General features: G+C 44.1%; 1 protein-coding gene across 3 annotated transcripts in view; it reads left to right on the plus strand.

The window, feature by feature from the left end:
* The window catches only part of ANAPC5 (anaphase promoting complex subunit 5), a 45,960-nt gene that overhangs the window by 18,931 nt on the left and 14,755 nt on the right, over positions 1 to 12,274 (plus strand). For 2 of the 3 annotated variants that reach the window (XM_017872086.1, XM_017872088.1), the window contains 4 exons: positions 2,678 to 2,759; positions 3,441 to 3,530; positions 5,616 to 5,797; positions 6,892 to 7,027. In XM_017872086.1, coding sequence (XP_017727575.1) covers positions 2,678 to 2,759; positions 3,441 to 3,530; positions 5,616 to 5,797; positions 6,892 to 7,027 — 490 coding nt within the window. The remainder of the gene's footprint in view (positions 1 to 2,677; positions 2,760 to 3,440; positions 3,531 to 5,615; positions 5,798 to 6,891; positions 7,028 to 12,274) is intronic. The other variant, XM_017872087.1, reaches the window with a different exon arrangement.

Genomic DNA, 12,274 nt, shown 5'->3' on the forward strand with positions numbered 1-12,274 from the left:
GTGTTAGCCAGGATGGTCTCGATCTCCTGACCTCGTGATCCGCCCGTCTCGGCCTCCCAAAGTGCTGGGATTACAGGCTTGAGCCACCGCGTCCGGCCCCAGCTAGTTTTTTGTATTTTTTAGTAGAGACGGGGTTTCACCGTGTTAGCCAGGATGGTCTCGATCTCCTGACCTCGTGATCCACCCGTCTCAGCCTCCCAAAGTGCTGGGATTACAGGCTTGAGCCACTGTGCCTGGCCTTAATTTTTTTTTTAATTATCTTTCATAGAGATAGGATCTTGCTATGTTGCCCAGACTGGTCTCAAACTCCTGGCTTCAAGCAATCCTCCCACCTTGGCCTTCCAAAGTGCTGGGATTACAAGCATGAACCACTGGGCCCACCCAGTTGTCAGGTTTTAAAAGGGACACAGACAAGCTGAAGCTTGTGTAGGGAACAGTCTCAGGGTGTTGAGACATTCAAAGCCATATCATATAAGTAATGTGGGAGGGATGTGATTTGTTTAGCCTGGAGAAAAATGACATATCCAAGCATGTGTTGGACATCTTTATGTAGTAAAAGGTCATGTGAAAAGAGCTTAGATTGATCAAGGGTATGGCTACGGGAGAAGATTGAGAGCTGGTAAATAAGTGTAAGTTAAAGGACAAAATATTTCTGCTCATTATAAGGAAACAGTTTACCCTTATTGAACCCTCTGAGGAAGGCATCAGTGGGTGCAGCGGCCTAGACCAAAGACGTTATTAAGGGTATTCAAACATCAGATTGATGGTTGTGCCCAAAAATGTTTAAGGCGCCAAAAAACTCCATGATTTTTGCGACATTCCATGATATCTTGTAATAACCAACTGCAGCCTCGCCACCTGGATTCAAGTAATTCTCCTGTCTCAGCCTCCCAAGTAGCTGGGACTACACGCGCGTGCCACCACGCCCGGCTAATTTTTATATTTTTAGTAGAGATGGGGTTTCACAATATTGGTCAGGATGGTCTCAAACTCCTGACCTCAGGTGATCCACCTGCCTCAGCCTCCCAAAGTGCTGGGATTATAGGCGTGAGCCACTGCGCCTAGCCACAAATAATATTTTGATGAACAGAATTTCTTCTTTTTATTTTTAAAAATACAGAGATGAGGTTTCGCTATGTTGCCCAGGTTGTTCTTGAATGCCTGGTCTCAAGTGATCCTCCCACCTTGGCCTCCCAAGGTGCTGGGATTACAGGCATGAGCTACTGCACCCATCTCAGAATTTGTCTATGTTTACAGTATTATCAATGGGTAGACAGCTAATTGCACAGAATATAAACAAGGAAAGGTAGATTTTTATTAATGTGTGCATTTTCCTTAATTCCTGATTTATTCAGGCCCAGCCTTCTTTGTTTCTGGTCCTGGATCTATGGGCCTGTGTAAATCTTTGTCACTTAGCTAAAAGGATTTCTTGAAAATCCTTGTAGTTATTTATTGAGCATTTACTGTGTACTAGGCACTATTATAGGTCCTAGGGATACAGCAGTGAAAAAGAAAAAGAGAAAAAACACTCTGTTATAGAGCTTATATCGGGGAGGTAGGGAATAAACAATGCTAAGCATAGTTGTAATATCTCAGGTAGTGATAGGCCAGGATAAGAGGTTAGAAAGTGATGGCGAAGTGCTCTTGTTTGCTCTTGTTTTCCTGAGTAACACTCTTACTCCAGATACATGCATAGATCACTCACTCCTTCAATTTGTAAATCTCTGTTTAAATATAAAGGTAGCAGATCAGCCCTCCTTGATCTCTGCCAACTTAATATTTGAACAGAGATTTAAAGGAAAAAAATATTACAGAAGTGGGAATCCTCAAAATACTTTCTAAAACTAGCTTTGGGCTGGGCACCATAGCTCATGCCTATAATCCCAGCACTTTGGGAGGCCAAAGAAGGAGGATCGCTTGAGGCCAGGAATTGGAGACCAGCCTGGGGAACACAGTGAGACTTTATCTCTTTAAAAAAATTAGCTGAACATGGTGGTGTGAGCCTGTAATCCCAGTCACTTGGGAGGCTGAGGCGGGAGGATCGCCTGAGGCCAGGAGTTTACCAGCCTGGGGAGCATAGTGAGACTCTTTATCTATTTAAATAAAAATTAGCCCACCAGGCATGGTGGTGAGTGCCTTAGTCCCAACTACTCGGGAGGCTGAGGTCCATCGCCTGAGCCCAGGAATTCAAGGCTGTAGTGAGCTAGGATTGTGCTACTGTACTCCAACCTGGGTGACAGGGAGAACCTGTCTCTAAAAAACAAACAAAAAAGTGATTTTGAAAAAATGATAAAAGTAACAAATGCACATAGTAAGAAAAAAGTTCAAATAATGTAGGAGGGAATGCCATGAAAAGTAAAATATTATGTCCTCTCCTTGCCCTTCCCCTCAGCAGTGCACCTTTAAAATAAACATCTTAGGAGCAGAGATAAAAGTCTTTGCTTTATGCCCTTTTCATAGAAATTCCCCTTAGAAGAGACATGTCCTATATGTCCACTGTCAGTGTTTTCTGCTGGTGGGGTTGGGGCACGCCTCTGAGAGAATAAGCCCAGAAATAGTTACAGCTTCCAACCCAGAGACCTGCACTTGGATGACTGTGTACAGATGACTTCCTGCTGTGGTTGTTTATGCATGTTTGTGATTATTAATGGGATATTAATGTTTAGTCTGTCATTAGTCAACAGGCAGAGCTCGCCCTGCAGGAGGCAATTAGGATTGCCCAGGAGTCCAACGATCACGTGTGTCTCCAGCATTGTTTGGTGAGGCCGTCCTCTGGTCTTGGGAGTTTTGTTCACGGGTTGAGTTGGCCTTCACAAGGCCCCATTTGAATTGGGTTGTTTTGCAGTTGGAGCAGAGATCTTCAGCAGTAAAAGGAAACAAGTTAGGTGGTCATGGGAATTCAGAAAGGGCAACCTAGCTTTACTTATCTTTCTTAATTTATGACATCTGTTTTGCTTTTGGCATATATCTGGCCTACAAAGTTTAATGCAACTTGCCATGAAAGAAGAGAAAAAACCTTTATCGCATTTAGGCCTGGCATTAACAAAAGATGTATGCTACACTTAGTAACTGGGTGAGATGTAGTCCTGTAATAGCAAAATCACCAAGCACAAGTGGAACACAGAAGCTACTTGACAAGCACCTGAGAATCTTATTTCTCAATTAAAGGCCATCTAGGAGCGTCATGATTTTTTTCTGAAACACCTGCCACTCAATGGCTGGCAGGTGAAGCAGAACAATGACTCGTTTATTTCAGCCTGGCTTTAATGGTGTTAATATGTTTGACAGGTCTCATTGAGATTCTTGATATTTCTTGAAAGAATATCTGAGAGGATTCATTTGGTCCCTTTTAAATTCCTTCTTAGGACCACATTGATATTTCACTAGAACATCAGCCCGTTGCCATTGTTATGATGTATTTTGATGATTTCTCTTGCCAGAGCTGGCTTTATGTGCTGGGGCAGAAGAGATCCGATAGCTATGTTCTGCTGGAGCATTCTGTGAAGAAAGCAGTACATTTTGGGTTACCGGTAAGGCTCCTCTTTCTGTGCTGTGAGATTGTTTCCATAAATGGTCGAGCCTTTGTCTCTTTTTCTGCCCACCTCCGTCATTAACCAGCGATAGATTTAGAATGGGTTTCAAAGTGTGGTTTTATTCTTGGCAGTTTCATATGACTTTAATTATTAATCAGACCACTAAATTCTGTGTGGTAGGTTTTTCTCTGTTCCCTGTATCCTAATAACATCTGTGGAAATTCCCTTTACCAACTTGATAAGAGATCATTGTTTAGTTTATTGAGCAACATTAATTTTAGTTCATAGTCACTTAGAAAAATTTTAGCAAAGGCTTATTTTTAAACCAGGGATTGGTGAGCTTTCCAGCCCTTAGGCCAAATCTGGCTTTCTGCCTACTTAGGGGGCTTCAGGCTGAGTGGATTTTACAATTTTAAGTGATTGGGGAAAAAATGAACAACAGAGAAGAAATGTGTGACAGAAACCAAATGTGGCCTGAAAAATCGAAATTATTTACTCTCTGGCCCTTTATAGAACAAGTTTGCTGATCCTTGTTTTAAACAATAAACAAAGCCAGGAACCAATAAACCTGACAGGCAGATTTGTCCTTTCTCGTTTTGAGTGATAGGGAAGGCCGTGAATTATAATCCTCAATGACATACACAGAGGGACATTGAAAAGACTTATCTGGCCAGGCGCAGTGGCTCACACCTGTAATCCCGGCACTTTGGGAGGCTGAGGTGGGTGGATCACCTGAGGTCAGGAGTTCGAGACCAGCCTGGCCAACATGGTGAAACCCCCATCTCTACTAAAAACACAAAATCAGCCAGGTGTGGTGAAACATGCCTGTGATCCCAGCTACTTAAGAGGCTGAGGCAGGAGAATCGCTTGAACCTGGGAGGCGGAGGTTGCAGTGAGCCGAGATTGCGCCATTGCACTCCAGCCTGGACAACAAGAATGAAATTCCATCTCAAAAAAAAAGGAAGCACAAGCTTGGAGAACCTTATTCTCACTCAGAAACACCTATTGAAAACTAGACCATAGGCAGTGGGACTGCTTAAGCATTCTGTCTTATGAAGTTTGTGACAGACTTTGGTAAAATAGAAAGTAATTATGTGTAGTAATTTAAGGTATACACTTTAAAATCTGGGCCTGGCGCAGTGGCTCACGCCTGTAATCCCAGCACTTTGGGAGGCCAAGGCGGGTGGATCATGAGGTCAGGAGTTTGAGACCAGCCTGACCAGTATGGTAAAAGCTCGTCTCGACTAAAAATACAAAAATTAGCCGGGCGTGGTGGCGGGCGCCTGTAGTCCCAGCTAGTCAGGAGGCTGAGGCAGAAGAATTGCTTGAACCAGGGAGGCGGAGGTTGCAGTGAGCCAAGATTGCGGTACTGTACTCCAGCCTGGGTGACAGAGCAAGACTCCATCTCAAAAAAAATCCAAAAACCAAAAAACAAATCTGTAGCTTGTACTTTGATTCACACCTGGGAAAGAAACTTATACATACAGAATTGATTATAATGACAAAAGTGGCTCCTTGAACTAAGCGTAGGCTTAACTACAATTTTTGCCATGAATTTAAGCTGGCATTTTTTAGCTGAGCTTTCATCCTTGAAGATGACACCAAAAGTTAATGACAAGATAATTTTGTTGCTCATGATAGGCATCCTTTTTTGATCTCCTATTACATATGTGCGCAGCACTGTTTGACATCTATTATTTCATTGTAATCCTTACGATAATTCTTTATGATAGGTTTGATGCCCATTTTACAGATGAGGAAGCTGAGGCTTAGCTAAGAAGCTAAGTGACTGGCCCTAAGTCACACAGTAAGTAGCAGAGGCAGTGTTTAAGTCCAGGTCCTTCTAATGCTAAAGCCCTGCTGGCTCTTTCCCGTGTACCCTCTGCCTCTCTCCCAGACCCAGTTTTTCAGGAACACATCTCGTATGGATCAGGGTTAAGGCCAGGTTATAGGTACTTTCCTTTTAAATAGTGCTGTCACTGTGCATGTGCTGAAATGTGAAATCCACCACATTTCTGAAGAGCAAAACAAATTCTGTCATGTAATCTCTATCTTGGGTCGTGGGTATATCTGTCCCCTTAGTACCTCGCCTCCCTGGGAATACAGTCCCTTGTTCAACAGAGAGCTTTCGCTGGGAAGACGGCAAACAAGCTGATGGATGCCCTAAAGGACTCCGACCTCCTGCACTGGAAACACAGCCTGTCAGAGCTCATCGATATCAGCATCGCACAGAAAACGGCCATCTGGAGGCTGTATGGCCGCAGGTAGGTCTCCCAAGGCCCTGGGGGTGTAAATCCTTTAGAGAGAAGCAGGAGTTAGCAAACTGGTTCTGTGAAAGGCCGTACATACAAGATTTACCCGCCTTGGGCAGACGTTGTTCCTGCAGGGGATTAGACAAAATAAATGTTTTATAGTCTAAAACATTTTGTATTTTGCACAGACTGAAAAGTTTTTTCCCATGCATGTTCCTTCTTACTCCTCCCACCCACTCTGTGAGGTAACGGGTGGGTGATCTCCATGCTGGGACAGTAAACCAAGGTTCACACATCTGATCTACCCGAGATCACAAACGCAGTTAACAAGTGACAGAGAAAGGACTCAAACCCATGTCATCTGACTCCAAGCACCGGGCTCCTCTGCTCTGTGACAGGAACCTTTCTTCCTGTTCATAGGAGGCATGATCCATGGTTGCTCTAGTTGAGTGTCACCTGAATCCCAAAGCTATTATGTAAAGAAAGTTGCTTTTCTGTTAGGTGTTTTCTGTGGAATATTTTCAGCTTCTTGCGTACTTTCCCATTTAGCCACTTTTAGCCTGGAAGTAAACTTTGTTGCGGGATTTTAATCCTGAAGTTCTGTTGCGACCTCACCCCTCACTTAGACAGTCTGTTTCTAGGAATTCAGTAATGAAAGGAAGTGCCTTTTTTTACCCGTCTTGTTTTTGTATTTCAGATAATTTTTTGGCACGGTGTGCTCTGAAACAGCTGCAGACACTGGCCACTGCTTACATTGCCAGAGCAGCCTGTGCCAGGATGGCATCGGGTCTGAATTCACCCGTGAAAACTAATTAACATACTATGACTGCAGGGACCATGGGGTGGGGGCGGGGGGATCTGGGAGCACGCACTCCCAGCTGTGCCCTAACCACTACGTGTCTCCTCGCGCTGCACATCCAGGATGCTTTTCTGCTTTTCTTACCCTGAGGGCAGGGTTGCTGGCACTGGGAGGCAGCTGCTCCCAAGAAAGCCAGAGTCTGTGAGGTGTTTGACTTTACACCTCCACTCAAGATAGCTGACGGGCATGGCCAAAGGGCAGCCAGGTCTGCTGCTGAAAGGAAATCCTGTTCCCTCTCCCCACCCAGCACCATGGCCCTGCAACAGGCCCAGATGTTGCTGAGCATGAACAGCCTGGAGGCGGTGAATGCGGGCGTGCAGCAGAACAACACAGAGTCCTTTGCTGTCGCACTCTGCCACCTCGCAGAGCTACACGCGGAGCAGGTAGGCAGGTGGCCGGGCCCGTGTGCTTCTGGGGCAATGGAGGCTCTACCATTTCTCTCCTCTAGTGCTTGAGGAAAGCACTGGACACGTCTTGGACAGGTCTGCTCAACGGTGTGGCTGAAAGAGTGAAACCCCACCAGTGGAAGGGGACCAAGTATGGAGTCTGCAAAGTTGGTTGAATTTGGGGTCTTTTTTTGGCATCAGTGAAGGGAATTCTAAGAGGTCAGCCAGTTTCATGTAACTAAGGAAATAAATAGGATTCTTTGACATTTAAGGTAGTAGAAGTTTGTGTGTTTTAGGAGAGAGGAGAGTATAATAGAAGTATAGCTGAGATCATAATAACTAATATTGGTTGTAAATTTCTTCTGTGCCAGTCCCTGTGCCTATTTTATGTGTACTGTCTTATAGAATCCACTTCATAGGCTCAGGTTTGTTGTTATCCTTGTTTCACAGAACTAAAGACTGAGGTCGTGGGAGCTAAATCCTGTATCCAACACCCATAAATGTCAGAGGCAGATTTCCAACCCAAACCTGGTTGACTCTAAAAAAGAGCAGTGGGAATGGGACATAATCTTGATGACTTCCAGCCCAAGTAATTTGACAAGATTCTCTTTATATGGGATCAATTAGTGTATCTCTTCTGGTACCGTAGGCTTTATCTTCCCTTTGTTCAAAATGTCATCTTTCATGGGAAAGAGTCAGGGAAAGCTATTTTATCTAAAGCCCTCCATCTCACCAAACACTGCCGTGGCAATCCAGACGTTTCCTTGATCATATTTTTCTCTTCCTCTTTGTAATACCTGTTACTGTTAGATTGCATCATAATACTCAATGTTTCCCTAATTGCAGCCTAAAGATTGTTGAGTGATTTCCACTCCTTTCAGAGGTCTAGAAATACTTCCTCATAGCAAACGTGTTAGCATTTTACAGTCTCTTACATGGCTGTGTAAACTGAGGGGTGGATGGGCCCTGACTGATGGGTTCCATGGCGCCTTTGCCAGCTGGTTTCTTCCCGTGCCTGGGAAGCACTGCCTGTGTTTTCTGAGGTTGAAAGGGCTGGCTGGTTGCCTTCCCCTCGGGAATGTTGCAGGTCTGTCTCTCGCTTGTTTCTTCCCTCTTTGTGGCACTGGCACCTCCTTAACATCACTTCGCTTCCTTTCCTGGTGCCATGGATAAGAGGAGCATCTGGTAATGAATGAGTCGGTGAACATATTGAAGTATGTAGGTTTTTTTTTTTTTTTTTTTTTTTTTGGACAAGAGTCTCCAGCTTTGTCACCCAGGCTGAGTTGCAGTGGCTTCAATCTCGGCCTCACTGCCCCCCAAGGCTTCCGCCTCCCGGGGTTCACGCATTCCTCTGCTGTCAAAGCCCTCAACCTCCCAAGTAGCTGGGACTACAGGCGCCCGTCACCATGCCCTATAGGCTATTTTTTTGTATTTTTAGTAGAGATGGGGTTTCACCATGTTGGCCAGGATGGTCTTGATCTCTTGACCTCGTGATCCACCCACCTCGGCCTCCCAAAGTGCTGGGATTACAGGCATGAGCCACCATGCCTGGCCAATATTTAGTTTTTTTTGAGACAGAGTCTCGCTCTGTCGCCCAGGCTGGAGTGCAGTGGCACGATCTCAGCTCACTGCAACCTCCGCCTCTGGGGTTCAAGCAATTCTCGTTTCTGAGTCTCCCGAATAGCTGGGACTATAGGCGTACACCACTATACCTGGCTAATTTTTGTATTTTTAGTAGAGATGAGATTTCACCATGTTGGCCAGGATAGTCTCAAACTCCTAGCCTCATGTGATCTGCCTGCCTCAGCCTCCCAAAGTGCTAGGATTATAGATGTGAGCCACTGTGCCCGGCGAAATTATTATTTTTTTACTATTAGAATAGAAAACTACTTTTCAAAAACCTTAGTCTTGGTTCAATTCTTTTTTTTAATTTTAATTTTAAATTTATTTTAATTTAATTTTATTTTTTTGAGAGGGAGTCTCACCCTGTCACCTAGGCTGGAGTGCAATGGTGCAATCTCAGCTCATTGCAACCTCTGCCTCCTGGGTTCAAGTAATTCTCCTACCTCAGCCTCCCAAGTAGCTAGGATTACAGGTGTGTGTCACTACACCCAGCTAATTTTTGTATTTTTTGTAGAGATGGGTTCTTACCATGTTGGTCAAGCTGGTCTCAAACTCTTGATCTCAAATGATCCATCCACCTCAGCTTCCCAAATTGTTGGGATTACAGGTGTTAGCCACCGTGCCCAGCCAATTTTTAATTTTTTTTGAGACAGGGTCTCGCTCTATCACCAGGGCTGGAGTGTAGTGGTGCAATCACAGCAAACTGCAGCCTCAACCTTCTGGGCTCAACTGATCCTCCCACCTCAGCCTCCTCAGTAGCTGAGACTACAGGAGCATGTGACCACACAGTTAATTAAAATATCTTTTTGTAGAGATGGAATCTCACTATGTTGCCCAGGCTAGTCTCAAACTTCCGGGCTCAAGCAGTCCTCCCACTTCAGCTTCACAGTGTTGGGATTACCACACCCAGTGTATTTTTTATTTTTTTAAGAGATGGAGTCTCACTGTTGCCCAGGATGGAGTGCAGTGGCACGATCAGAGCTCACTGCAGCCTTGAACTCCACCTCAACCTGCCCAGTAGCTGGGACTACAGGTGCACACCACCTCACCCAGCTAATTATTTTAATTCTTGTTTCTTAGAGATGGAATCTTTCTATGTTGTGTTGCCCAGGCTGGCCTTGAACTCCTGGCCTCAAGTGATCCTCCTGCCTTGGCCTCCCAAAGTGTTAGAATTACAGGTGTGAGTCACAGTGCCTTGTGGCTCAATTCTTTAGCCTTGTAACTTTGTCCAAGGCCATTTGTTAGAATTTTGTGTTTTTTTCCTGGGAGTAAGACCCTAAAAAGTAACCATGCTCTTTGGGTCTCTATTAGTAATGCCATCTGCATCCCCCTTTCACCTCTGGGCTTATGTGAAAAACCTGCTGATCCAATCATTGTTTGGCTTCAACAGCCAGGGTGTGTTAGGAAGCCTTTTAGTACACAACTAGAAGGTAGCTGCCTTTTTATTTTAAGTCAGTCCTTTACCCCTTTCTTCATCTTGCCTTAGATCTTTCTAGTTTTAGAACATCAGCCATGTGGATATATATATACTTACTGGGCTGATGACTGTCACATTTTTAATTAGACAAGTTAGACTCGCACCTGTGAAATTAAGTTTGGCCAGCTGCAGAGAAGGCAACTTTATCATGAGTCTCCAGTTAGTCTTTTATTTCTTTTGTATCTGCTTCTGAAACTTTCCTCCAAGTAAATTTCATGGTGCACTTTGTTTTGTGGTATGGGAGTGATTGGGGTTTTGGTAAGCCTATAAATAAGTTATGGGGCTCAGAACTGCTGAGCTTCCTCTTGCAACACAGAGGAAGTAGAGTGAATTCTTTCTCTAAGATAACCATTCTCCTTTTCTCTTTCTGTGTAATTCTAGCTCATCTTATATCATTCCTCTCTCAGTCTCAGGAATTGTAGGCCACAATGGGAATGTTTTTGGGAAATACTGCAGGATCTATATCCCCATGCCCGACTCTGTGTGGCAGTCATGAAAATAATTGGTGAGACTGGCCAGTTAAAAATCACAGTGATAATGATCTTTTGTTGTAATTCAATGTAATTTCTGCTTATTCACTTCAAATAAAAGTCCACTTGTGGCCTGAGCTTCTCTGTAGACAAAAAGAGTATTACCTCATGAAAGGATTGAGACAAATTGAAAAGATTTCAGGATCAATAAGATAAACCTCCCAGCTGGGCGCTGTTTATCTTTATACTTGTAATCCCAGCACTTTGGGAGGCTGAAGCAGGCAAAGCACTTGAGCTCAGGAGTTGGAGACCAGCCTATGCAACATGGCGAAACCCTGTCTCTACAAAATATACAAAAATTAGCTGGATGTGTGTGGTGGCGCACGGCTGTAGTTCCAGCTACTAGGGAGGCTGAGGTGGGAGGATTACTTGAGCCTAGGAGGCAGAGGTTGCAATGAGCTGAGATTGCATCACTACACTCCAGCCTGGGCAGTAGAGCAAAACCTTGTCTCAAAAAAAAAAAAAAAAGATAAACATCCCAACAATATAAGAGTATTAAAAAAGTGATGGATGTATATTCACAGAAAAGCATGGCCCAAAACATGAAAATATTTCAATCTAGTCATTGAAATTAAATTTAAAGCAGTTAAGGTACTACTTTCACCAATTATATAAGCAAAGATACTTCAGTATTAGGGGAAGAAAAGCACATAGAGTTTTGGTATGAAAGTACTTGGTACATTTCTTTAGGGTAATTTAGTAATATATCTCAAGGAACTTAAAAGTGCCTGTCATTTCTACTTCTAAGGTTTTTTGTTTGTTTGTTTATTTGTTGTTTTTTTTTTTGTTTTTGAGATGAAGTTTCGCTCTTGGGCCAAGGCTGGAGTGCAGTGGCGTGATCTCGGCTCACTGCAACCTCTGCCTCCTGGGTTCAAGCAATTCTCCTGCCTTTGCATCCTGAGTAGCTGGGATTACAGGCGCATGCCACCACGCCTGACTAGTTTTTTTGTACTTTTAGTAGAGACGAGGTTTCACCATGTTGGCCACGCTGGTCTCAAACTCCTGGCCTCAAGTGATCTGCCCTACTTGGCCTCCCAGAGTGCTGGGATTACAGGCGTGAGCCACCGCATCCAGCCTACTTCTAAGGTTTTATGCTAAGGAAATAATTGGACAAGTATGCAAAGCTCTGTGCACCAAGATATTCATTGTAGCATTTTTTAAATGGAAAATATTAGAAATAACCAAAATATCAAAAACTAGGAGATTATTTTCATGTATCATAATTGATTTACCCGATAAAATACTATGATGATATAGATTTGTATGTATTGACATTGAAAGATTTATTCATTCAACAAATATTCATTGGATGCCTACCATGTGGTAAACAGTGTTATAAGTAATTTATAAAAATATATGTGGCCGGGCGCGGTGGCTCAAGCCTGTAATCCCAGCACTTTGGGAGGCCGAGACGGGCGGATCACAAGGTCAGGAGATCAAGACCATCCTGGCTAACACGGTGAAACCCTGTCTCTACTAAAAACTACAAAAAAAACTAGCCGGGCGAGGTGGCAGGCGCCTGTAGTCCCAGCTACTCGGGAGGCTGAGGCAGGAGAATGGCGTGAGCCCGGGAAGCGGAGCTTGCAGTGAGCTGAGATCTGGCCACTGCACTCC

This window comes from Rhinopithecus bieti, unplaced genomic scaffold (genome assembly GCF_001698545.2).
Source record: "Rhinopithecus bieti isolate Rb0 unplaced genomic scaffold, ASM169854v2 scaffold_6776, whole genome shotgun sequence".
Classification (NCBI taxonomy): domain Eukaryota; kingdom Metazoa; phylum Chordata; class Mammalia; order Primates; family Cercopithecidae; genus Rhinopithecus; species Rhinopithecus bieti.